At 53.2% G+C, this 25,862-nt stretch overlaps 1 protein-coding gene across 1 annotated transcript; it reads right to left on the bottom strand.

Annotated features, from left to right (window-relative positions):
* Positions 1 to 6,458: 6,458 nt before the first annotated feature.
* Positions 6,459 to 13,169, bottom strand: TBX22 (T-box transcription factor 22). The gene is made up of 8 exons (XM_075435537.1): positions 13,034 to 13,169; positions 12,818 to 12,947; positions 11,926 to 12,027; positions 11,549 to 11,723; positions 11,190 to 11,354; positions 10,998 to 11,062; positions 10,827 to 10,912; positions 6,459 to 7,920 (listed from the first exon to the last, which is right to left on the bottom strand). Exons 1-8 carry the CDS (start codon positions 13,167 to 13,169, stop codon positions 7,310 to 7,312), a joined length of 1,470 nt encoding a protein of 489 aa, XP_075291652.1. The 3' UTR covers positions 6,459 to 7,309.
* Positions 13,170 to 25,862: the final 12,693 nt, after the last annotated feature.

Below are 25,862 nucleotides of genomic sequence, written 5' to 3'. Positions count from 1 at the left end.
CAGAATCTGGCTTCTATCCTGGACATTATAACATATTGTTTCAATCTATATTTTTATTAGCAATATTGATAACGTTAGAAGAAATACAATACAGGAAATAGCTTATCGGTTTCCATTAATTTTACAGGAAGAATTTTAATGAGGATAAAAGAAGAATTCAGCAAAGGGCTGAAACTAAAAGTGTTGTCGATAAACGGAGACATGCGGTACCTGCACAGGGCAGCTGGATACTCAGCGTGATTTCTACCCCATGCAAGAATAATAGCTGATAATAACTGTTTTTAAACGACCATTAGTTCTACACTTCAAGATTATTAACTCTTTCATACACAGTGATTTGCTGCAAGGCTGTAGAAATGCAGAGATTTGTATAAACCTAAATTAAATCTGTTTGTTACACACAGGCAGCAGTACCTGCAGCTCATGCTCCTGCTTTTAAAGCCTTGGGCGAATATTCATAGGGAAAGACATAGGAAATGCTCTCGTTGCAGGGAGAAAAACCCCTAATTCCAGCCCCTAAACCTCAGGTCCTCCAAGAGGAGAGGATGGGGTCCTACTTCACACAAAGGTGCCTTTGGGACGGGGAGGTTTCGCCTTTGAGAGGTCCCAGAGCTCCAGGGTGCGCAGGAGCTTTCCGAGCTGCCAGCCTTCCCTCCTGACACTCCATCCTCTGATATTAATTCTTAGTTTTAACACTGCATTATGAACAGTTTAGCACTTGAAGTGTTGCTCTATATCTGGCTTTATGGTCTTTTTTTTAAGTTTAAAGCGGCAGTCTGCGTGGAGGGCGTCGTGGTGCCGGCTGAGGACAGAGCAGTCTCCTGGATCACTCCATTTTGTCCTGCTGTTGAAGACACACACAAAACACAACCCTGCCCCACATTTACCTTCAATATACAGGGCTTTTTCCATAGTGCATTTAGCATCCCATCACAGGTTGATTCTCCAAGGCATTGGAAGTAACCTATGATGGTTCAAACCACCGAGTGCTTGGGGTGGGGTGGGTAGAGCCAGGGCAGCATCCCAGTGTACAAAGAGATCTCATAGAATGGTTTGGCTTGGAAGGGACCTTAAAGCTCACCTGGTTCCAACCCCCCTGCCATGAGCAGGGACATCTTCCACCAGCCCAGGGCGCTCAGAGCTCCATCCAACCTGGCCTTGAGCACTGCCAGGGAGGGGGCAGCCACAGCTTCTCTGGGCAGCCTGGGCCAGTGTTTCACCACCCTCATGGGGAAGAATTTCTTCCTAATATCTCATCTAAATCTGCCCTCTTTTAGTTTAGAGCCGTTCCCCCCCTTGTCCTATCACTGCACACCCTTGTGAAAGCCCCTCTCCATCCTTCCTGCAGGCCCCTTCAGGCACTGGCAGCTGCTCTAAGGTCACCCCGCAGCCTTTTCTTCTCCAGGCTGAACAGCCCCAGCTCCCTCAGCCTGTGCTCGTAGCAGAGGTGCTCCAGCCCTCGGATCATCTTCGTGGATGAAGATGGCCGTCCGTGCCACAGAGCTGCCGGCTGCTTCAGTACCGTGCATTGGAAACCTTCCTGCTGGGTGCAACAGCAGCGAGCATCTTCTCCCAAACCTGAATAAAAAAGGGTATTTCTGCTGGTTTCAGGCTGCAGGTCCACAGTGAAGGGATACAGCAGCTTGCTCCGATGTACCAGAAGGCAGCATCCATCCCCGGAACATCACCTGAGTAACAGCAAGAGTAACTCAGAGTAACCACACGAGTCCATTACTCTTTTCTTCCTCTCGGAGCAGAGGCCCTGTTTTATTTGCCGGCCTGACTGGAAGCAGATGGACCTGTCAGGGCTGGCTCCCGCAGGTGAGCCCGGCGGGGTGGACGAGCTGCTAAGTGCTCCCAGCTGCCGGGCAGGGCCCGGAGGAAATTGTTGGAGCTGGGACCCCGCTCGGAGATGAGATCTGGAGTCAGCGCCAGACCGGAAAAAGTGAATTTCTCCAAAAAGCCATTCTCTCCAAACCTGAAAGGGCGAGGCTGTTAAAGCAAGAGAAAAATATCTGAAAACCCCTTTAGTGCATGTAATATATCTTTAGACCTCTGAGGGCTAGAAACCGTCCCGAGCCCTTGCCCCCATCTCTGGTTTTGTTCAGGATCGGCCTCCTGAGACAGCCAACATTAATTTTCCTGGGGGTTCTCCCTTATCGCTGGTGTTTGCCTCTCCAGAAAGGCCTTGAATTTTGCTTGCTGGTTTGTGTCGTTTGATTTATAAGCTCGAGGGGTCCTTCGCAAAACCTGGACTACTTCTTGCGCTTAATTGCCACGATAAACTTCAGATTTGGTGCTTTGGGATAAGCAGCTGGAGAGGAAATTGTTTGATGTATGGAAGCAGACGGTAGGTCCTGCTTGTGGACGTCGCTGAAGGGACGCAGAGGAGAAGCGGGTTTATAAATAACTATAAAATTCAGAAACTACACGGGCTCGGCGAGAGCAGAGCCCTGTGAAGCATGAGCAGCTTGCGGGGCGATACCTAACATCTGCAAAAGTCCTTGCAGCCGGTTTAATTCCCAACAGCCTGGATCGCCGCGCCGGGGCTGTCTGACACCGGCTTTCGCTCCGCGGGGGCCGGGAGGCTGCGATTTGCACAGGCGAGCGCAGAAAGGGGTGCCCGGAGCTTGCACCCTAACACGCAAACCACTGGGGGAGAGAAAAGGTGGGTAAAAAGTCCCGGGGTTTTGAGTAGACCGCAAGGAAAGCGGTTTTTAATTTTTCCTTTGCAAAATTGCTCTATCGAAAACAACTCTGTTTTAAAGGCAGTTTTTCCCAGCGCCCCGTGGCTGCGGCGTCGGCGGAGCGCGGAGGCTGCTGAGCCGGCGGGGTTGGGGACAGGGCTGCAGCGGCGGCCGGGCGATGCGGGGCTGCCTGCCATCACAGAATCACAGAATCACGGAATCACAGAATAGTAGGGGTTGGAAGGGACCTCTGTGGGTCATCTAGTCCAACCCCCCTGCCCAAGCAGGGTCACCTACAGCAGGTTGCACAGGACCTTGTCCAGGCGGGTCTTGAATATCTCCAGAGAAGGAGACTCCACAGCCTCCCTGGGCAGCCTGGGCCAGGGCTCCGTCACCCTCAGAGGGAAGAAGTTCTTCCTCGGGTTCAGACGGAACTTCCTGTGCCTCAGTTTGTGCCCATTGCCCCTTGTCCTGTTGCTGGGCACCACTGAAAAGAGCTTGGTGCAGCGAAGGAAACTCTGAAACACAAACGCCAAGGGATGAGGTATCGCCGGCGGCGCTGCCAAGCCCGGCTCCAGCCGGCGGGTGCTGGTAGCAGAGCCCTGGGAGGAGTCGGGGGACGCATCCCACCCCCCTGCGCCCAGCACCCAAAGCACAACCAGAGGCCCGAGAGCCGCCGCGGGATTCTGCCTGCGGATGCTGTACCTCTCCCACAGCTCCTGAGCCGTGTTTCAAAAGCGTCACGGCGTATTTTGTGTGTTCTAGGAGACAAAAATAGACACTTTAAACTAAGAAGAAAGGACACGTCAAGATTGCGGAGTCATCTGTTTCCAATAGCGTCTGTTTACATATTAATGCGCAAGGCAAATTTGTAAACACGAGCATTTGAAACTCTTGTAGGACCCGATACGGCCTTTTCCCTCCCTGCAGCTTTATTGGAACCGCATGTCCCCCCCCGGCCCCAGCCACACGCCTGCATCGTTGCAGTACCGGATGCGTTTCAAGTGTGCTGGGCGCTTATTTGTCCTGCTCTCTCTTGCTATCCAATCCTCGTTTGTTTTGCGTAATTGTGATACAAATTATCATCTAATTACGGACCAAACCTCAGAAGATCGAATGTAAACCAAGGCGCTGCGATCAGAAGAAGCCACATCCGACGCTCCCTCTACACGTTTGGCTTCTCCAGCTGGTGTATTAAATTTGGGTGAAGCTGGAGAGTAAAGTGCACTTTGATTAAAAATATTATTGTGGGGGGTTTATGGTCTCCTTGATTTTTGAATCAGCCCCTTGGTGTGTCTGAGCACCGAGCCCACCCCGTGTCCCAGCGTGGAGTACGGACACAGTGCCCTGGGTACAGCCAGTTTTATTTACCGGCTGCTATAAACGCGATCAGATTCTCCCGAATAACTTCAGCCTCCTCTCGGGAAAAGTCGAGGGACTGACAGCGAAGATGGTTCAGCAAATTTAATCTTTAAAAAAACCCTTTGATTGTTTTCTCCCAGTTCCCATTTAAAAATAGCGCCATAATGCTGGGTTTAGTTTTGTATCCACCCACCAAGTCTAAAGAACCGAGAGCTTCTACGGCTGCCGCAGGTTTCCAAACGCGGGTAACGGGCGGCAGCGCAAAGCAGCGCGTAACGCGTTTTCCTTACCGGCGCGTGGTCCCCTGGAAGTATCGACCTCGGTTCCCCCAGTTTCACGTTTAATAAATAACGGTTTATCGTCCTGACTTCCTCGCTCGCGTTCTGCCCCTCGCCTCCCCCAGCAGCCGGTTTCGAAAGCAGCCCTAGCAAGCGGCGTGCGGGTGACGCGCTGCTTCGGGCACGGCTTTTCCCACGTCAGCGGAGCCATCGATGTTGCAGTGTGAGGGACTCAGCTGCATTACCGCTGCGGGTACGGAAAATGCTCCCAGGCTGGGACGGTCAGGGAGCCTTGGCCGGGTCGGAGGTGACGACGTGGGCGTCAGGAAGGAGACCTACGACTGCCTGAAAAGACGGATTTGTGCTGTAAGGAACCACCAACGTCTTTTTTATTTGTTACAGTGGTGTTTGAAAGGGTAAATTGGGAAATAAAAGCAAAGAACATAGAAAGCAGCCTCGAATAACCCAGGTCTGAGTCTCTCTTGTGCTGTGCTGAGCTCTCGTACAGAGCTAATTGGTATTTATAGGTCTGCCTCGCCCACGCTGGTGAGGAACTCCCCGGAGCTCGGTGCCAGCACCCGAGGGACACGTGGGTGCCGGCGCCGCGCATCCCTCGCAGGGACCAGGCTCTGGGAACCAGGTGTCTTTTTTTGCGAGGGTGAAGAAAGCCAGGCTCTGTGTAGGCACGTCGAAACCCAACCCAGTTCCACTGGAATTGGCCGAGCGACGGCTGCTGGAGCGCATCACCCCCACGCTGGGTTTGTGGTTCCGTACCGACGGGCGCAGGACAAACCAGCAGCTCTGGGAAGCCCCGCTCCCATTTGCAGACACGCTCCGAGTGGAAATGGGGTGGGTCCCGGCAAGGAGAGCCTTTGCTCAGCCATAGCAGAATTTATCTAATCCAAACATAAATATCTATTGCTGTCGAATTGTCTGTGCTGCAAATATCCATCCAGCTCATTATCGTTATCTCATCAGCAGCCACACTTTTAGCTAGACAGACGCTGATCTGTTGGATCACCCACTCGTGGCCAGCAACTCCGGAATATCTTACGCAACAGCAAACATTTGGAAAATTGGAAGTTACCCATCACGTCCACCCACGAGCCCGTGACTGATCCGGAAGAGCCTTCCGGGTCCCCGAAAGCGTAACCAAGTGTGGGGGGCCGGTGCTCGGTCACTCAGCCCGCGGGGAGCGGAGAGCCGCGGCGCTTCGCAGAGCCCGTCCCGGCATGGGAACACGGCCACCACCCGTGATGAATAATAAGGACTTGGTAATAAGGAAAATATTGGAAATAAGGACTCCCGAATAGCAAAAAAATTTCCTTTTTTTTTTTTTTAATAAAAAGAGTGAGATAAACTGCTAAGAAACAGCACAAGAAAGCAGGCTTGTTCATTTTTACAGTTGTACAGACCGTTTAGCAGGGCAAGCACAGCCCACCATTCCGTACTGGTATCGCTGGGGGCTCTGCAAGCACTCCAAGTAGGTAAATCAGGGAAACCAAAGTTGTCTGATTTTTAGCAAAGCCTTGTGCGACTTTTTGCTATTTTAAAAGCTTCTGATATTGCTTGTTCTGTTCTTAATTTGTTGTCTGTTATGGGTGAAAATAAAACCAATTTAGATCCTTAAACCTGCACTTAACCCTGACACGGTGCTGTGTTATGTTCGTAAACACAGGATTCTCTTATCTTAATCCCAAAACACAGCCGGTCCCAGTCAAGCACTATTTTCAAATCTCTGTGATATATCAAGTAATAAAATTGGCTTCAGGTAGGGACTGAGCAGCGATCAAATGAAGAATAAAATCTGTGCCCCAATTTATTGCGAGCTATATCGTGCCCTTGGGAGCCAGAGATTATTTACAGGAACGACGAGACTCTCCGCAGGTGATGATGAAACAAACAGCACTTTGGAATCGAAAATCTCGTGTTTCGAGGCCTGTAGAGCTGTAACTCTCCGGAAAGGATCTGCATTTGCCCCGAGACCGAGCCAGGAGCATCCCTGTCCCTTCCTTGGGGCCCAATCTGGCAGATGCCGTCCCAGGCGGATCTTCTGCATCCCCGGGGGCTGAAAGCTCTGGGTGGGATGAACATCCTGCAGGGCTCCGGAGGGGTTTGATCCCACATGGATCTCTGGGATGCATCCCCCGAGTCCCCCAGCGTGGATCCAGCTCGCCACACGGCAGATGTGTGACCACCCGTCCTCTGTTCCTTCCCACCACGCGGTCAGTGCTGGTGCCACTCTGCTCTACTACCTCCTGGAGACCTTCGGAAGCGGGAGCAATGGAGAGGAGGGCTCTTGGGGCACCCCTGTGTCCGGCTCCACTGCCTCGTGCCCACAAGGTAGGAACTCATCTGTCTTTTATCCTGTCTTTCTTTACCTCAGCAGCAGATACTTGAATTTACATCCCTACTCTGATAACCGAGTCACCTGGGTCCTGGAGCAACAAGGCACTTTTGTGTCGTTAGTTAGGACCCATTAAAGCCAAGGGAACTTGAGAAAATGCTCGAGCAAGTGGCCAAATACGGCTCCTGTGCTGACCCAAGGTCTCAGACAGTCCCTTTGAAATCAGCGGAAAAACTCCAGTAGGGTGAGCAGAAGCTCACCAGGGCTTCGGGCTAACGAAAGGCGAGCTAGAGAGCTTCAGGAAAACATATCTGCAGAAATGGACACGTCTACGTTCCTACTTGAGAGTGCAAATATGAAAAAGATGACTGTACAGTTTGCTCTTCACCCACAACCACGGCACAAATCTCGCTGAAAGGTACCACCTTGCTGTGGATCATCTCAGCTCCTCCACGCTCCCAGATCTTCCACCCTCCCAACAACACAGCCCGTTCACCCACAAAGAAGTTCAATGCCTAGACACACCGCTCCTGCACCACGCGGTATTTCACAGTCAATAACTAGCGAGCCCTTGGGTACGAAGGAGGGGAAGGCTTGCTTTACATACCAATGCTTAGGAATATTATAGGATTCCACTAAAGGCAATGGTTAATTGTCGGGTGCCAGTTAGCGTGATTACATCTGCCATCCCTCAAGGAAGCTGGAATGCTGTCACTCACTTTGGGATGACTCGCTGCGTTCATCAGTCTGGATGGCACGGAGAAGTTATAACCGTACAAGCCATATGGAGGATGTAAAGAACAATTAAGTGCTTCCCGAGCAATGGGACTTGATGGGAAAATGTTTCCAGATGCATGTAATCCGTACAGCATTTGACTAGCAGAACTGGGTGCTTGTAGACATTGCCCACTTAAGTCTTCGGCTTTAGCGTTTTTCAGATTGGTTACGCCGAGGGAAGATAGTTTTGGCATATCCACCACGAAGTGGGGTAGAAGATGCGGGCTGCTGCCTCCCAGTTTTTCATGGCTTGGAAAGAGGAGAGACTGATGTCTTAGGAAGCTTGTAGGACAGATCTTGTAGTAGAGGGGCACGCTGAGGTTGTGTAGGTAGGTCTCAGGGCACGACACGCCGATGTTGCTCGCCGACAAGTGAAACGTAGGAGGTGAGCACGACGGAGAGAGCAGGGGGTTGAGTGGAGAGGGTGTCCCGCCGCTGGACGTCACCGGCGAGGAACTGGAGCTCCCACCTGAAAACGAAAAGAGAAAGCGTCCAGGCTGGTCTAGCTGATGTTCCCAGCCAAGGAACCCTCGGAGGACTCCTGCTCCCACGCCGCGTCTCCCCGCTGCCGGTGTCCGTCCGAGCACAAACCCGCTCCAGAAACCAGCTCCTGAAAAATGGGAAGATCTGTCCATAAATTAGTTGTTGTCATTACTTGGCACTTGTCTAAGCAAAGTATCCACGCGTGTCTAATCCCGCTCACTTCAGCGGGACCCCTGCGAGCTTCAGCTCCACACACTGGTACCTGCCACGTCCGTGCCTCGCTGCGCGGCCGATAACCTTCCCCTCTTACACACACTCCGTCGCTACTTTAGGTTCCCTATTTTTCGTGCAAGCTACAGGCAGCCTTTTCCCCTTGTACAGAAGAACAAAAATATGTATTCAGCCTGATGGAGGGGTTTTTTTGTACCTCGTGCTCACGGGAATTGACTAATTTTACTTGGCTTCCCAAGCAATTTGAAACATACCCTGGAACGCTATAGGTGTCTCCAGAAATTTTAAACGCACGTGGCATTTTAACGTTCTCCTTTCCGAAACGAATCAATGAACACCTTCAGAATTTGGTAGGAAAGCGACAGCGGCTCCCTCCACCCGTGTGAGCGCTGCCGAAGCCACCGGCGTTAGAACGTCGCTGCTCAGCGCCGGCTGAGCTCCTCCGGAGCGACGTCCCGAGCAGAGCCCGCGAGGCAGCGGCTGCTCCGGCGTGGGATGGTCGCCGGAGCGGCCGGCCCTGCTGCTGAACAGATGCTGGTTTCCTCCAACGCCGTTTAGGAGCCGTCTGTCTCTGCTGCACGTTCATTACCACATTCTTCCAGAGGGGATTTTTTTTCCCCTCCCTTATTTTAATTTCTCACCAAAGTCACCGGGAAAGGAAGGAAGGGAGTATGAATCTGGTTTTTGCTCTGTATTTTTTCTATTTACACCTAATCCCAGTTAATGTGCTGTCTGTATGTGATCTGGACAGACTTTACATACAGTCAGCAACACAGAATCGACTGTAAAACCGAGCCATACCTGCCGGCAGACCAAACCTCTAAAAACCCCCAAAGATTTCAGACGTGGTGCGAATTAACTTTGCAAACTCGCAGCAAACGGAGTATCTTACAGGTTGGGCAGCGCGCGGGCGGCAGCTATTCGCAAGAACCCGGGGAAGTTTTACGGCTGGAACGTCGCCTCAGCCTTCCCCGCCGATGTCGGCGGCTGGGTCAGCACCGGCGTCGGCAGGAGGGGATGGAGGGCAGGGATCCGCTCCGCTCCCCGCCTGCCTGTCCTGACGACCTCCCAGGATTCGGGGGCTTTCGGTCGCGTAAAATGATACGATCGAGCCGATATCTGTGGGCGCGAGGCAGCGGAAGAATCCCTACGCCACTGGCTGCAGCGGAGCAAACAAGCGTGAGCATTTGCTCCAAGGTAACCTAAGCAAGAACATCACACGACTTCCAGTACGAGTCTGGGAACGGGGACCATGGCGGGGAGGATGGAGCAGCCCGAGGGGCAGATGCTTTCCACCTCTTCTATTAGGCTTCAAGCTCCCGACTTTATGGCCGGTTCTTTCTTCAGCAAATTGTTTGTGCTTCCTTTCGATTTACCTTCCGGGTTTAGGGCTTCAAGATTGCTATTTTTCAGCTTTTCTTCAGAAGTACAGTTTTGTTATGAGTGGAAAAGGAGATTGTTTGTTATATTTACATCAATCCAGGGAATCAGTCCTGAAGAAAAATACCAATTACATTAAGATGACCAAAAAAAAAAAAAAAAAATCCAGGGAAGCCCTGACATTTCAGCATCTGTACAAGAATCATTGCGGCTGCTGTTCGCTCGTTCCCCACCGAGCAGCTCCCCAGTACTGCACTGCAGCCTGCAAAGGGGGTTCAAAAGGGGCTTTTTGCAGAAGGTCCTTTCTAAATGATAATAATAATTAAGAATAAGAATAAGAAGAAGAAGAAGAAGAAAAAGAAGAAGAAGAAGAAGAAGAAGAAGAAGAAGAAGAAGCAGCAGCATGAATAAGAATAACAACAATAATAATAAAAATCTAGCTCTCTTTACAACCTGGCAAACCTCTTCCTTTCTCCCAAGTCCGCTTTTTTTACGCCTCCACATTGCCACGCCTGGACCTTGTGGATTTTTGCTGGGATTTTGGGGATATTTCCCTGCGGAGAGGGGGATGATTTGGTGTTCCCCAGCACAAACGTTTTTGCAGAGTTCCCAGGATAAACGAGAGTTAAACCGGCCACTTCAAACCCAAACCGGAGCACTCCAGCGCGCAAACGATCCGTTCATTTTTTTTCTGTCGGCGCTATAAATAATCAGTTTTCTAATAACGCTTCCAAACCCCGTGTTTTTTTTCTTTTTTCTTTTCTGGAAAAGGGCTGTACGAACCGGCGTGCAGGCAGGCGCAGGGAGCTGGTTTTCCCTCAACACCTTGTCCCTCTTCCTCGCCTTTCCGCACAGGCAGTGGGCTCTGGGACTGCCGCACCCGAAACAGCAGAAAATTGCATTTTCTCTGGCACGGGGCGGGTGTTCGCTCCGCGGCCCCGACAGACGCCGCTTTCAGCCAATATTCCCAGGCGGGAAGACGGGAATATTCCCGGGAGACGAAGGCGACCCCCCCCCTTCACCCGGGGCGAGCGCTCTGCCCCTCTGATAATCGATTTTAACTTTATTATTATTATTATTATTATTATTATTATTTGCCCAAAACAGGCGGGGTTGGCTTCCCAAAACCCTCTGCTGGCCGCCGGTTCGTTTCCCGGACCCCCTCCCCCTCGTTAATTTAAGGGTTGATGACCCCCCCCCCCCCCGTCCGAGCCCCGCGGAGAGCTGCGGGCGTGCGGGGATGGGCGGCGGGGGAGCAGGCGGCGGCGGGGGCTGACTTACCCCGGTTGTCGGTGCCGAAAGCCTTGAAGTCCAGGGCGAGGGGGGGCCGCCACGGGTAGGTCTCCAGAAGCCCGTCCAGGACCCCCCTGCGGGGGTGGGGGGAGACCCGGCTGAGCGGGGCGGCGATGGAATGGGGGGGGGGGGGGCGGCGGGACGACCCCCGCCCCTTACCTGTTCCTCCCGGGATCCCGAAAACCTTTGGCGAAGGGATTCCTGTCGATCTTCAGCTTCGTGATCTGGGAGGGGTTGGAGGGAAAGGGGCCGGGAGCGGTCGCCGGGACCGTCAGGGGTGCGCATCCCCCCGGCGCCGTCGGGGTTCTCCATCCCCGCTTCCCCCCCCCCCCCCACCCCGGTCCCCAGTACCTGCTGGTTCTGGTAGGCGGTGACGGTGGTGAACTGGGTCTCCTGGAAGGAGAAGGTCTGCACCCCCTCGGCCGGCAGCGACTGGATCTGCGCCAGGTCGAAGCGGGAGTCCCGGGCGATAACGTGGACGCGGGGCTTGTACTTGTGCATGGACTGCAGGATGATCTGTGCGGGGGGCGGGGGGACACACACAGGCTGAGCCCCCCCTCCGAGAGGGACAAGGACGGGGGGTACAACCCCACGCGAGTCGCGGGTGGGACCCAGCCCTCGGCTCCCGGGGCTGAGGGGCCGGCGCGTCGCGTTTTGGGGGTGATGCTCTGCCCTCCCCCCCCATTGGGGCTGCCCCCTCCCCCACCTACGTGGCCCTTGTCGTCCATCTCGTTGTTGGTGAGCTTCACCCGGTCGAAGCTGACGATCTGCCTCATCCAGGTCTCCCCCGAGCAGGGGGAGTCGGGGTGGATGTAGAGCCGGGGGGTGATGCAGGAGTGGTCCGTGTTCCCCGCCACCATCCACTGCGAGCTGTGATAGACGTACCTGGCCCGGGACGGGGTCAGGCGGCGGAGACCCCCCCCCTCCCTCCCACCCCCCCCCTTCCCCTCCCTCCCCTCCCACCCCCACGCACCCCTATAGATCCTATACCCGCAGCCCCCCCCCCCGCCCCGTCGGACCGCAGGCTGGGAGAGAGGGATCCCGCGTGGGTCTGGGGGTGCGCGCCCCCCCCCCCCCCCCCCGGTACCTGTATCTTTTGGAGTCCACCGGGACGACGTCGATGGCGATGTAGTACTGCTGCAGCGGCTCCAGCCCCTTCACCTTCACCCTGACCGAGGGGAACATCCTCCTGCGGGCAGAGGGGCAGGGGCTGCCGGTGAGGGGGCGGCGGGGGTGGGGGGGGAATAACGGGGCGGCGAGAGAAACAAAAAGCCGGGCTCAGCAAGAGAAAAATACATTAACGAAAGGAGAAAGGAGAAAGGAGAAAGGAGAAAGGAGAAAGGAGAAAGGAGAAAGGAGAAAGGAAAGGAGAAGAAAGGAGAGAAGCGGAGAGGAGAGGAGAGGAGAGGAAAGGAAAGGAAAGGAAAGGAAAGGAAAGGAAAGGAAAGGAAAGGAAAGGAAAGGAAAGGAAAGGAAAGGAAAGGAAAGGAAAGGAAAGGAAAGGAAAGGAAAGGAAGAAAAAAGAATAAAAAGAAAAAGGAAAAGAAAAAAGAAAAGAAAAAAGAACAAGAAAGAAAAATAAAAAGAAAAAGAAAAAGAAAAGGAGAAAAGGAGAAAAATAAAAAGAAAAAGAAAGAAGAAAAAGATAAAAATAAAAAGACAATAAAAAAAAAGAAAAAGAAAAAGAAAAAGAAAAAGAAAAAGAAAAAGAAAAAGAAAAAGAAAAAGAAAAAGAAAAAGAAAAAGAAAAAAAAAGAAAAAGAAAAAGAAAAAGAAAAAGAAAAAGAAAAAAGAAAAAGAGAAAAATAAAAATAAAAAGATAAAAAGAAAAGCAGAAAAGGGAAAAGAAAAAGAAAAAGACAAAGAAAAAGAAAAGAAAGAAGAAAAAGAAAAAGAAAAAATAAAAGTAAAAGCAAACGAAAAAGAAGCAGCAGACGGGGGGGCAGCGGAGCGCGGGCGCGGGGGCTGTGCGGCGGTACCTGCCGGCCTTGGTGATGATCATCTCGGTGCCGATCTCGTGGAACCTCCTCCAGAGCTCGGAGCCCTGCAGCTCCACCTGCACCCCGGCCGCCGGCTCCCGGCTCCCGGCCCCGGCCTTGGGCCGCTTTTCTGCGGGGAAGAGCAACGGGACGGGGATGAGGGGGGGGGCTCTCCCCTCCGCCGCCCCGGGCCCGGGGGTCCCCGCCGTTACCGACCCGCGTCCGGGGCTCCGCGGCTCTGCCCGCAGCAGGTCCCGCACTCCTCCTCTCCTCCATCCTCCACCTTCCTCTTGGCCGATCGTCCCACCAAGGCTTCCACCGAGAAAGCGTGAGCCCGGGAGCTGAGCGCCATTCCCCCCCCGCTCCCCGGGCCGGGGGTCCCCCCCGGGCGGCTGCGGGGCTCAGGCGGGCGGCGGCGGCTCCATCCCGGCCGGCACCCAGCGACCCCCGCCCGGCTGCCGTCGGGGGGCAGCGGCCGCGGCGGGACCCTCCGGCATCCGACGGAGCCGACGGGCGGCTGCAGCCTCCGCTGTTTGTTTTGGAAACTGGTGGGAGCGTGGAGAAACACTGAGTGACATTGCAGAGGAGTAACCGGGGGGGGGGGGGGGGAAGGGTGGGGGTGGGGGAGGGAGGGGAGAGCGGGGGAAGAGGAGCCGGCCCCGTCTAGGATCAATAAAAGAGTTACTGTTCTCCATTAAATTGTAAAACTCAAAGAAATTTGACATAATTGCACACCAGGGGCCACTTTTCCAACAAAAGTGCAAATAACGTTTAACCAGAACCAGCGCAAAAAGTAAAAAAAATAGGAAAAAGTGGGGGGGGGGAATAAAAGAGGAATAAAGGAGAGGGAGATCCACGGCCGAGCTGTTCCGCAAAGGCTGGAACGCACCGCGCTGATTTATTTTCCATCCCGGCACCCTCCCCAGAGCTGGCACTGAGGCGTATTCCGGGGCTCAGTGGGGTTTTTTTTTTTGGGTGGGGAAGGGGTGGTATTCACGCTGAGCAGGATGGGTGTCCCCCTCCCCCTGTGCACCCCTCGCTGCCTTTCCCTGCTCCACAGAGGTCAGCCGGGATGGATGAGCCTTAACGGGAAAAAAACGTGGAAAGGGATAAAATCCACAGGCCAGCTGAGAAAGCAGGTTAGGGGGGTGCGGGAGCTGCGGCTTCGGGGCTCTGCACCCCATCCCTCTTCCAGGCGCTCCCAGAGTCTCGGGGGGGAGCGCTGGTTTGTCCAAACATTTCATTTTCAGGATTTCTTGCTGGATTTGTCGGGGTCTGCAGCCCGGCGCACGCATTTCTTCCAAGCCTCGGGCTGGCGGCAGGGTGAAAACTGCGTCGCCTTCGCGGAGGCAACCGACAGCAACCATCCACCAGCCGCCAGCTGGCAGAACTCTTGCCAAATGCATGTTTTAAAGGCCCCAGACTCGAATCGTTATCCTCAAATCCCCATTCCAAAGACGCTCCTTACTCCAGCTTATGGTGGACCTCAAACATCAATACTCGTTTATACATCTTTATACTCTTTTATGCACATTTATACTTTTCAACACAAATTTATACGCCCAACTCCTGGCACGTCTCGCTGGGACAGGAGTTTTTCTGAAGGAAAAAGCCTTGGAGGCAGTGAACAGTGCAGGTACAGGTGCGGGATGCCGGAGCTCGACACCCAGCTGCCCGCTTTCCTGGCTGCCGACTTCTCCCCGTGCGCGTGGTCCCGGTGCCAGCTCCAGCTGGGACCGTGCCTGCGGCCTGATTCGGGGCGGAAAGTCAGCGTCCCTGCCTGCAAACGGGGCTGTGAAAGACCCAGCCGAGCTGCTGACGAGCTCGAGGTGGAAAAAGAACAACGTCGTTCATCATGGAACTTGGGACAGATGCGCACGAGCTGGAAAATAAGTATGTGGAAGGATGTTTCTTGTGTGTGCTTCCCGAGGCTTTTATAGAACCGTAGAATCATGGAATGGTTTGGGTCATCTGGTTCCAATTCCCCTGCCACGAGCAGGGACATCTTCCACCAGCCCAGGGTGCTCAGAGCTCCATCCAACCTGGCCTTGAACGCTGCCAGGGAGGGGGCAGCCACAGCTTCTCTGGGCAGCCTGGGCCAGTGTTTCACCACCCTCATGGGGAAGAATTTCTTCCTAATATCTCATCTAAATCTGCCCTCTTTTAGTTCAGAGCCGCTCCCCCTTGTCCTATCACTGCACGCCCTGTGTGAGTACCTGGGGTTACGCAGGAGAGGAGCCAGCCCCGACTGTGGAAGGTGTGCAGACATCTCCCATCATGGCCTCCAGAGAGGCTGGTTAACTTTAGGTTCAACTCTTTTCGAGGCGAACGGTTCTTCTTCTTCTCCTTCGCAAAGGGTCTCAAATTCCGGGGACCGGCTATGCCGTGCCAGAACCCAGACCAAGGGGTGGTTTAGTCCCCGTGGTGCTCCGGCCGTCCCCCGACACCCGCCAGCAGTGGCCCTGCAGAGCCCGGACCCTGCCGATGGGCTTTGCCTTCGTGCACGGCGCCTGCGGACGCACCCGCCCGAGAGCTCTGCTGGGTGTGCGAGCCGCTTCGGGGGGTCTTCTGGGGCCTCATCCCGACCCATCCCCATCCTTCGGGGACAGGGAAGAACGGAGGAGAAGAGACTTTGGGAGGTCATCTTGCCCTGCCCTCACCCCCAGGCAGGACGGGCTCCACCTGTGCAGATCCTTATTTCTTCTCACAAAGAGAAATGAAACAAATTTGGTCAATGTGTTCGTAATTAGCGCAGCGTAAGCTCATGATTTAAAAGCAAGGTGAGCGGTGGGCCCTTCCCGGAGCCCGGACGGGGCGGGCGCTGCGCTCCCCGGTGCTGATGGAAGCCAGCTGAGGGCACGGAGGGCGAACCTTTATCTCTGCTGACGTGACATATTATTAAAAAGTATTTCGAGTAATCTTTCCTTTCCTTAGCATTGCAACACGTTGCAAGAACTTGGCCGGGGATCAAGCAACCCTTTTTAATTTCCTACAACGAAAAACAAAACAAAAATAAAGCCCAACTGAGATGATATAATCAGGGGTTTTGAGGCTTTAGGTCGAATTAATGTGTCAGAGAAGGGCTTTCGGGGGACTTGGAGAGCTTTAATCTGTCAAGGACTGACTCAGACCCTGCTTGGGCTTTGTAATCTTATTGTCTTTACCAAATTATGCGACGGCATGTCACGTATTGCCATCATCAGAAAATCCAGCAAATCGTCGTTTGGCGTAGAGTTCAGAATAACTAAATTAATTTTAAAGCAAGTGTTATACAATACGCCGGAAACATTTGCGCAACTTGAAAACGCTCTTTTAATGCTGTCCATCAATTGGGTGAAGCAACAGGTCGATTCCAAACACGGACCTTCCCCACCACCCCAGGGACAGACTTCGGGCCGTTTAATTCTGCTCAAGCTGCGCTCAATTTTGCCAAGATTTACTCTGCGTTTACCAAAACCAAACCCCAAAGCAAAGCGAACCTGACTTGTAGCTTCGGGGTAATTATTTAACGTCCCCCGCACCCAGCTGTACATCGAACACTTTTCTCCACCTGATATGTCACAGATTTATAAAAAGCTGGAATTACAGATTTGGTGCTAGGACATTTTTGGTTCTGGCAGAAAAACTCTAAGGACTGTTTGTTCTCTGCCTCAGAAATTGTTAGCAAGGAAATATTTTCCTTTTTTTTTTTAGCATTTGGGAAAAAAATGGTTTCCAAAGCTGCAGTTTCTGATCAGAGAGGCGCAGCACTGCGCCGTCGCGCGGCGTTTAACGAGCCCTGACTCCCGTGACAGCCGCAGCGACCGCTTCACCGGCGTCTCGAGGGGCACCGGGGGCTGCAGACGGGTGCGGGTGCCTCTCCGCTGCACCCCGAGCAGTCCTTGCGGGCTGGCGGATCTCCTCCTCTCTTGCGGAGACGCAGCCGGAGCCAGCGAGGCAGCGAACCCCGGGCCGGTCCCTTGCCCCGTCTGCTCTCCCCTCCTCGGCCCTGGCACCAACCTCACCAGCCCTCGCATCTTCCCTTCCAAAATCATTCCTCTCCTGTAAAAATCTATTTTAGGATGGATTTAACCGTGTTTGCGTGTGCCACTAATTGTTTGTTCCAGGACTCGCTGTCCAGTTTGCATTTTTTTCCAGTTTCCCAACCTTACTGCTACAAGCAAATAAATAATCTATTTTTTTTTCAGATCCCAGCCCATTTGCTTGACGTGTTGTAAAGATAAACGTGTGTGCTGCCTCAGATCTAATGGGGGTCAGCCTGACAGTGAAGAAACGCAAGCTCATACCTAATATTCCAAAGTGCAAATAATACCATTTTCTTGGAAGAAAAAAAAAAAACACCTTATGGATGGTACCGTGTGCTGCTGAGCGCTGCCACCGTCCACACAGGGAAGGGGTGGAAGGTTTGCTACGGGAGCGGGTTCAAGCTGTGATAAACCAGTTTCTCAAAGCTCTGGCCGGTACGCGGGCTGCAGCTGGAGTGGAAGCGACCGTCGGCTGAGTAACCCTGCTGTGGGCTGAAAGCAGGGCGGCTTGGGTGCGGCGGGAGCTGGAATTTACAATAATCAACTTTAATTTTTGTAAGTGTAACTACCACTTCATACAGGTCTCTAACTAATTACTTACTAACGGATTAAAAAATATTTCTTCTTCCTAAAAACCAATCTTTTAAACAGAAACTCCTGAAGGCGAAGTAACTCTTGGCAGAAAACACCCGTTGTAGCTTATACCAGCGCTGAGGAGATTGCTTTCCCTTACATTCTCGAATGTCCAGTCCCACAGCAGAGCTTTCATTTCGTTCTCCGTCTCATTTTGCCCGTAATGAACTTTGAAAAACCCTCTGCTCTTCCACCAAGCGCAGTGGGACGGCGCGCGCTCTCCATCCCCGGTTGGGCTGCGGCACGTCCCGGCCGTCCCCGCCACGTCCGAGGCAGGAGGAGACGGCACGGTTCGCTCTCGGGAACACCCCGGATGAATTCCATGGCAAAAATCGCAGGTCTGGGGAAGAAGTGACGGCCAGCTTGCGGCGGTGGACAGCCGGTGTGGAAGTCTCTGGGCTGGTTGACCTCCTAAGGAGGTACTTCTCCGCCACGTGCGCTGCATTAGTTAAAGATACATTAAAAGACATCTGAGTTACATCATTTTATACACAAGTCCCCCCCAAAAAACCAAAAGGCTGCACGGGGAATGGGATTAAACTTGAAGGAAATGATTCAGTGAAACAGAAACAATACACGTGGCATTTGGGGACAGTTAAATCAAATTAGTGGACTCGGATGGCTTCATGATGAGAGAAGGGTTGCTGGTGTTGCCCACCACAGCCAGGGACGTCGAGGAAGGGTCGGAGACGTCCGCTCGCTGGTGCGGTAAGGATGAGACCACCATGTGTGTCTCCTGCACCACAACGGGACATGCCACCACAAAGACTTGTACCCAGCAGCTCTGGCCACTGCTGCGTGCCCTGCCGAGAGATTTCCGTGGACAGCCAATGTGGCTGGGGCTGCATAACGGGGGCTTCTGTCAGATATCTCACTGCAAGCTCAATGCGTTCCCTTGAGAAGCAAGGTTTCTTGGCTCTGGGTGGCAAGGAACATTTTTAAAGTCACCTTTCCCAGCCCAGCTCCTGGCTGGTGGCTGTGTGGGAAGAGTGAGAGCGAGGAGGAGCTGCTCCATCCCCGCTCCAGCCACCTCCACCCGAGAAGCCCCCGCCAGATCGGCCATCCCACCCAGCAGCTTTCCCACCACCTCTCCTTCCTCACGACTTCTCCAGAGCTGAGAAACAAGCCCAAGACCCAGCCTCTTCCCCTTCTAAGTAAAGGGAAAAATCCCTGCCGTGTGGAACTTGTCTCATAATACTTAAAGAAAATACTTAAAGGATGTGTAATAATAGGAGATTTAGAGAGAGCAAAATTAACCATGTGGACGAAGCAGAAAACCTTTAGAATGGCACCAAAATGCGTCCCGCCAGGCTTTATGGTGGGAAGAGCTCCGAGGGCAGAGGGGGTGACCCTGCGTGATCCCTGCGAGCTGCGGGACCCCCTGTCCCCAGGGCCACCCCTGCTCTCCTCACCGGTGGAGCCCAGGGACCGAACAGCCGGGGTTCTGGCTTTGCTGCCAGGGAAACCACACAGGAGAAGGGAAATTAAAAATAGTTATGGGGAAGCTGATATCGGGTTGTTCTGTCTTTCCGGATGGGAGCGGAGCTGCGCAGACCCGGGGCCGCCTCTCCTGCGCTCCCCGGGGCCAGGCAGGGTCCGGCCATGGAGCATCCCAACGTCTTGGGAACCCCAACCGAGGCCTTACCAGCAGCGAGCCCTTTCACAGGCAGGAACCCGAGGGCAAAAAGAACCTTTGCAAAGAGGAAGGTGATGGTTTTTTTACAAAACACAGCCTATATTCTGGTTCACTTCGCCTGAAATAGTAGCTGGCTACCTTGAGACACCTCCTTGGTGCTGGTGCACACGGGGAAGGTCCCACCGCCACCGCCGCTGCACCACCACCAGCGCTTTGCTGCCGGAGTCGGCCCCGAGGCGGGTTTGGGACTTTTCCATCCCTGTCTGGAAAGACAGGCGCAAACTCTGGCCTTAAACCGAGCCCACACCTGGGAGAGGTCGACCAGCTGCGGAGAAACTCGGCTTTGTTTTGCTACTCTGCCCTCGGTTCTTGCGGCTAATTATTGCTGTAAATGCAGATATAGAGGGATGGGAATGAAAGCTTGGAAGGGCAGAGGCACTGGGGAGAAGGACGATAAATCGAAAAGTTTGCAAGGAAACTTTCACTCATTTTGGAAGCACCGATACGCTTTAGAGCCGCTAGCTTGCACTTTGGTTAGGAAGCGGCTTTTGAAAATGGACAGAAAAGATACAATCTTAATATTTCATAAGGCCTGCCAATACAAATAACTGTCGGCAGATATGTAAAATAATAGCTTTAAAAACAAGGAAAAGAATCACATGGAATTTTCCAAGGAGGGTGATGTCACCCCCCAACCGAGCTATGTATTCTTTGTATTTGAAATTAAAACCGCATGAACTCTCCATGCAAAGGTGGGTGAAGCTCTGCTTTTGCAAGTACCCCCTTAGGGATGGCGGATATTATTTTCTGTTTTTAATTTTAGAGTAATAAATAAATGTGATTGACTTGCCACCCAGTAGCACCGAGTTGAGCAAAAGAAGTAAATGCAACCCGCGCGTGTCAGTGTACGGGTGGTGGCTATACAGAGCCTGTCAAAGAAGTCCACCTACGGGTAGTGTGGCTGGAGCAGGAGAAAGTCAACTTTAGCTGAACTGGCGAACAAACTTCAGCTTCACGAGGAAATTCAGCTCAGAGAAGAGGAAAATCTGTCTCCGCGGTATTCTCTCCCGTTCCGAAATTTCCTTCCGGCTGCACTGGGTCACGGGCTGCGGACTGTAAATTACACAGCCAAAACTCCAACGAGATGTTTTTCAACAGGGGAAGAAGAAAACCACGCAGTGATTTAATATATGAAGCAGTTCAACCTGTGGCTTTCCCTTGTTTGCAAACACGGACAGGTCTGATGAGATCCAAAAACCACTCCAAACCATCAAAATTCGCAAATAACCATCTGGCCCGGTGGCTCAACACCTCCCACGGCCATAAATTCAGATCCCAGTGACATCAGCAGGGGATTTGCTCTGAAAAGCAAGCTCTGTCCTGGAGTAATGTAAAAACAAGGTGAGGTGAGGAGGGCTCATGGGAGAGCTGTGGCTCAGGGTGGAGCTGGCTCCGGCGGAGCATCTGTTGGCTCCCAGCGGGGAATGGGGCTCTGGGCTTGCAAGGAGCATCCCCTCCTCGCCCCTCAGTGCCCCAGTGCCTCCCTGAGCCCTTTCCTGGGTGCTGCCACCCGTACCCAGCACCATCCCCATAGCGTTTCTCCATCCTGCTTTGTCCCAGCTCTGAGACTCCATGCACACTCTTGGGGGTCACCAAAGCCATCGTGGGCACGGACTGGTGCTTACCAGTTATGGTTTTCTTTCTGAGGTCTCCAGGACCAAGGCAAGTCAAGCTTGTAAGTGTTAGAGGAAAGATTTTCCTAAGTGAAAAATATAATATCCTCCGCTCTGGCAAGGGTTGCTACGCTCCGCAAAGAGAATTTCCATCTGTGGTTGGAGCCCATGCTGCAGAATGGGAAGATTCGGATGGGACAAAATAGGCTTCCTTGCTATCTGCAATCCGTTGATCTCAGCTCCTTTCCTTGCTATTTTTTTTTTTAGATAAAGTGCAATTTAAAATTAAGAGTATGGAGATAATAACCCTGAGAAGCCTTGTCAGCAGGCAGAAGAGACACTGGTAGAGCCCCAAAATCCTCATCACCACGCTGCCTCCGGGCACCACAGCCCTGGGAACTCAGATCAGCGCCTTGATCCGGAGCATCTGCCTTGGTTAATACTCTGCCCTGCCAGTCTTGGCCAGAAGGCCGAGCTGTGGTTATAGCTCACGCACAGAAAAATTTGCCTCTTCCTAACCCTCAAGACCTGGAACCAGCAGCCGAGTCTGATTTTGGCTCTGCAGCGAGTTTCATCCATCGAAAAGCTGCGTATTTTTTGCACATCTGGTTGTGTTTGGGGGTGATATTACCTTTCAGAGCTGCTCAAATCTGTCTGCGCCCATTAGTTACCGGAGTAAATAGCCCCTCCGTCTGCGGGAGCACACTGTGGGGGACCCGGTGGACATTTGGCATTGAAATAGCGTTGGTAATTCATCAGCAATCCCATGTTTGAAGGCTTAGGACAGAGCGCGGCATTCAACCAAGCGTCCTTTGCTTCTCCTGCCGCAGTGCCACCGAAGGCAGCAGGTCAGATGGCTCCTATGCTGGTGGGAAAAGTAGATTGGGTTGAAAAAACACCCTTGGAAAAGTGCGTCTTACCGCGGAACATCACCCATGCCCCATGCAGCTGGAGATGAGTGGCCCTGAAACCCCTCCTGCTTCGGTCCGAGCGTGCAGCCCCGCAGAGGCTCCCGGGAGAAGCTCCAGCGCCCGGTGCCGCGTGGCAGGAGCCCAGGTCCGCAGCCCCTGGGGGTCACCCCGCGGGCTCCCACGCACTTTGACTTCTGTCCCCACCGCTTTCTCTCCCTCTGGGGCCCGGCGGACCCCACGGCAGAGAGCACACGTAGGGGCAGGGGAGTTTCTGTAAGCTGCAGGGAGATGGACCATATTTTTTTTCTGGATTTCTGCCTGCACTTGTGCATCTGCTCACTTTTATTGTCCCACATTCCACCAGCTTAAAGCACTTCCACACAGAACAGAATTAATCCAGTTCGCTGAAAATCGCGATGAAGCTGACGGTACCAAAGGCTTCTGCTCTGCACATCCTCCAGCTCCACGTCCTCAGAAACAGCAAAATCAGTGAACCCCTGAGGAGCTTCGGCTGCAGCCCTGCAGGGAAGAACTCAACAGTCTTTCATTTAACATACTTTCACGACGGGTTCTGCTGGCGTCGCTCCCCTGGCACTACCCAGCACTCGGGCCGAGCAGAGCCGAGCCGCTGCCTTCCTCCGAGCAGCTCCGGGGCGAGCGATGCTCGGGGCAGGAGCATCCCAGCCGGAGACGGGATCAGGAGATGCTGCCAGCACTTTGCCCAGCGGAGAAAGCCGGCCGACGGGAACCCTCCTGCTCCCCAGGGCTCAGTCGGCTGCAGATGATGGATCCCAGGTGCCTCGGAGCGATCGTTTCCCCCGGCCGCGGCTCCGACGCGCAGCCAGCCCCACCGTGGCAACGCCTGGCCCAGCTCGGTGTGGTTTGCCTTACCCTCGCTGGGCAGCTGGAGTTTGGAGGTAAGAGGACTGAAAAATGTGTTATCCTCTAACTGCTATCATGCAGGATATAGGGGTGAGGTAGGGAGTGAATCTGTGCTCCACCGAATCGTAGGGAATAAATATTCAATAGACAGCGCGCTCTTTTTTTCCCCATAGTTTCCATCAGCAATAAAATGCAAATGGGAGGATTAGTAAAAAATTAATACAAAAAAAAATCTTGTTTTGGCAGCTGGCAAATAGAGTTTAATGATGGAGAAGGGGGTACGGCTCGGCGGTGGGGCCGCGGGGTTTGCCGCCCGTGCCGGGGAAGGCGGCCGCGCTCACCAGCCAGCCTGCACGCGTCTGCCGGGCATCGCACGCGCGAGCGAACCCCGGGCTGAACGCTACCGCCCTTTGCTTCCTTCCACAAAAATCAAGAACACACTGAGAACAGCTTGCAAGACGAAAAGAAAGGCCTTAATTTAGCAAGGAGTCTGTTCAACAAATAATGTTAAATAGCTTCTCCTACCGGGAAACCCGCAAAGCCCACGCTGGGGTTTCGCGTGTGCCGGAGCCAGTGCTGCTGCGGGGAGCTCTCGGACCGTTTCTCAGTCACAAATTTAGGTAAAGCTCAAAGTTCAGAGGAAGAAAGCGAAGTTCAAAACCTGTAAGGCTTTCTGGTTTGGCTTCTGCGCCTACGGTTGTGTCTCGGATCATGGCAACCAAGAGCGGCTGCAGGCGAAGGGTGTTTTTTACTTGCTGGGGTTTGTTCCCCTCCTCTCGCATTTCGGCTTTTCCTCTGCGTCTGCCGGCCAGGTCCTCCCCCCTCCTGCTGCAGGTTTAGAAGCAAGGAGGGGATATAATGTGGTTGTTCTTCGTTATGAAAGGCAAAAGGAATTGGCAAACAAAAAATCCAGGGGAAAGTATAATGACTGAAACCTTTATAATGAAGGGTTTTATATGGATGAATTTTTAAAATTAAAAGAAGTGGAATTGCATGAAGTCTGCCTGTGAGTCTACTGCCTCGTGCCATCAGAGGAGTCGCATCCACAGCTGATGGAAACAAGCTACAGAATATATTTAGCGACAGTCCCACTACTGATCACTCGTTCAATGATTTCCCCTCGGTTCGTTCCCGTCTGCCTGCGGTTTGTGCAGCCCTTGCACCCGCAGGTTCGTCCAGCTCCGCTGGCGAAGCCAATTACCGGTTTCAGTGACGATGTATCGTTAGGGGACCAGGTTTCCCTCTGCTCTGAAGGCAAAGTCGTGGCTCCCACCACCCAGCCGCCTCCTGCCCCGTCTCGAACGTTTGTGCAAATTGATCAGAGAAAGGATTGAAGCCAGCAACTCGTGCAAAATACCCTCACTGCCAGGAAAAAAGCCCTTTCGCTCTTGTCCCCAATTAACAAAGAGTTTTGCAAAGGGCTGATGCCCAGGGAGGAAAATTGCTGTCACTCAGCATCAGGCTTGCACCCAGCTCCGGCCCTCGCCTCGGGTCTGGGGGCAGCGAAGGAGCCCGGTCCCCGAGCCCGGCGCTGCCTGCCGCGACGCTGGGGACAGCGCTGGGGCTTCCGAGGGGTTTGCTGTCCCTCGGAGCGTGAACCCCTGGCCCCGGCAGGGAGATGTCGGTGGGATCTGGTGGGGGCAACAGAGGATGTCCAGGCTTTGTGGTGTGGGTGAACGGACCGAAGCACCCACAGCACCCAGCCTCGGCTCCCGATGGGAGATGGACTGGCTTAGATTTAAATAAGAAAAAAGCACCAGAAAAAAAGGTGAACCCAACACTCGTCATGCAATACAATGTGTTACATCATATTGCATTACATGGAACTTGTTTATAATAGCGTTACAGCGTTGTTCTGCTTATAACAGCATTATAAACCGGTTCCGACGGCAGCCTCTTCCTCCCTGACTCGTGCCAGGTGGAAACTTTCTCCTCTGAAATGCAGGGGTTTCTCCAGGAGCAGATCTAAACGATCCCTGACTTCCTGCTGCCTTTGAAATCAGTGGGAGCTCGGGCACCCGTTTCTGGGCAGCCCGGATTTTGCGTCGCGTGAACAAAGGTACCGAAACCTGGCTCGCGCGCAGAACGCAAAGCACAAACGACCCAGCAGTAATTTGCCAGAGGATGAAATATATTCTTACCCCACTGGAAAAAAGCCCTACAGCAACAGAACAGGAGGAAGAAAGCCTTCGCAATTAACCCCAGCTCAAAAAGCCTGCTGCAAACGAAGAAGTACTTTAAATTCCATTTAGATTTTTTTTAAAAAAAAAAGGCATATTGGTTTACATTTATAATGTTGGTATCGTCCAGTACTTTAAATCAAATTATGGCTGTATCAGGCTGCTTAACAATGTTTCTTTTTAATTAAGTTTACTAGTCCCACATGCACTTTTTAAAAAAAAATAAATTAAACAAACTTAATCAAATTACGTGACAGGGGTTAGGTAAGACAGCAAAAAGCCCAGCAAACACACAAGGGCTGATAATCCCTGTTGGACGTACTCACGGTTTGCGCTTTCCCTAAACCCCGCGGCCCTGCAGATGGCCCGACGGCGGTGGCATCCCCTGCCCGCGCCCCGCAGCACCCTGAGCCTGAGACCCCCGCTTCTCACCTTTACCCTGCTTTATGTTTTAAAATCCCACTTTCACAGCGAGTACAAACAGCTCGGGAAGCTCCTCCGAGAGCCGAGCAGCAATGAGTTTCCGTTCATTTCCCTGCACTGTAGAGGCTCAGGTGAAGACCTGCCCGACTTGGGGACCCCCTTGCTGGCCAAACCCCAGCGGTGGGGGCTCCCGGGGGTCCCCGGGGCATCGTCCCCTGCCTCCCTCAAGGGAGAGCGCGGGGACTTCAACCACCTTCCCCGGGAGTCAGCGTCCCACCCTCCCCGTGGGGTTTCGGTTTTATTCCGTTGAAGAAACCCCACCAGAATCGGAGGTGTTGAGGTGCTTTTCACTTCCCCGAAGCTCCGCGTTTTCCGGGAAAGCGACGGCGCTTGTGCTCCGTAGCCACTAGCAAGAAAAAGGCGATCGTGTTTTTACTGAGAAAACGTTCATCAAAAAGTACTGGGCGAAGGAAAAGGAAGCGAAACGGGGGTGGGCAGAGGACGGCATGTGCAGACCTGGAGAGATGTCTGCTTTTCCCGGCTTCTCCGAGCACAAGCCCCGGAGAGATGCTCCGTGAGCCGGGACGAGCTCCCAGGAGGGCACTCGCAGCCAGGGCACCCCATCACTTGTGTTTTGCTGGTGCAAACAGCACAAAAATATGCAGAATGTCTATTTTTGAAA

Source organism: Opisthocomus hoazin, chromosome 14, assembly GCF_030867145.1.
Source record: "Opisthocomus hoazin isolate bOpiHoa1 chromosome 14, bOpiHoa1.hap1, whole genome shotgun sequence".
Lineage (NCBI taxonomy): Eukaryota > Metazoa > Chordata > Aves > Opisthocomiformes > Opisthocomidae > Opisthocomus > Opisthocomus hoazin.
The sequence above is the reverse complement of the archived record's forward strand: the minus strand, read 5'-3'. Positions and strand labels throughout refer to the sequence as shown.

Excerpts from the sequence above, each read along its gene's own strand:
- TBX22 (XM_075435537.1), bottom strand. The coding sequence starts at position 13,169 with ATGGCGCTCAGCTCCCGGGCTCACGCTTTCTCGGTGGAAGCCTTGGTG. Across the intron at positions 11,724-11,925 it reads GTGGACTCCAAAAGATACAG|GTACGTCTATCACAGCTCGC; the intron begins GTACCGGGGGGG and ends GTCCCGGGCCAG. Across the intron at positions 10,913-10,997 it reads CGGGATCCCGGGAGGAACAG|GGGGGTCCTGGACGGGCTTC; the intron begins GTAAGGGGCGGG and ends CCACCCCCGCAG.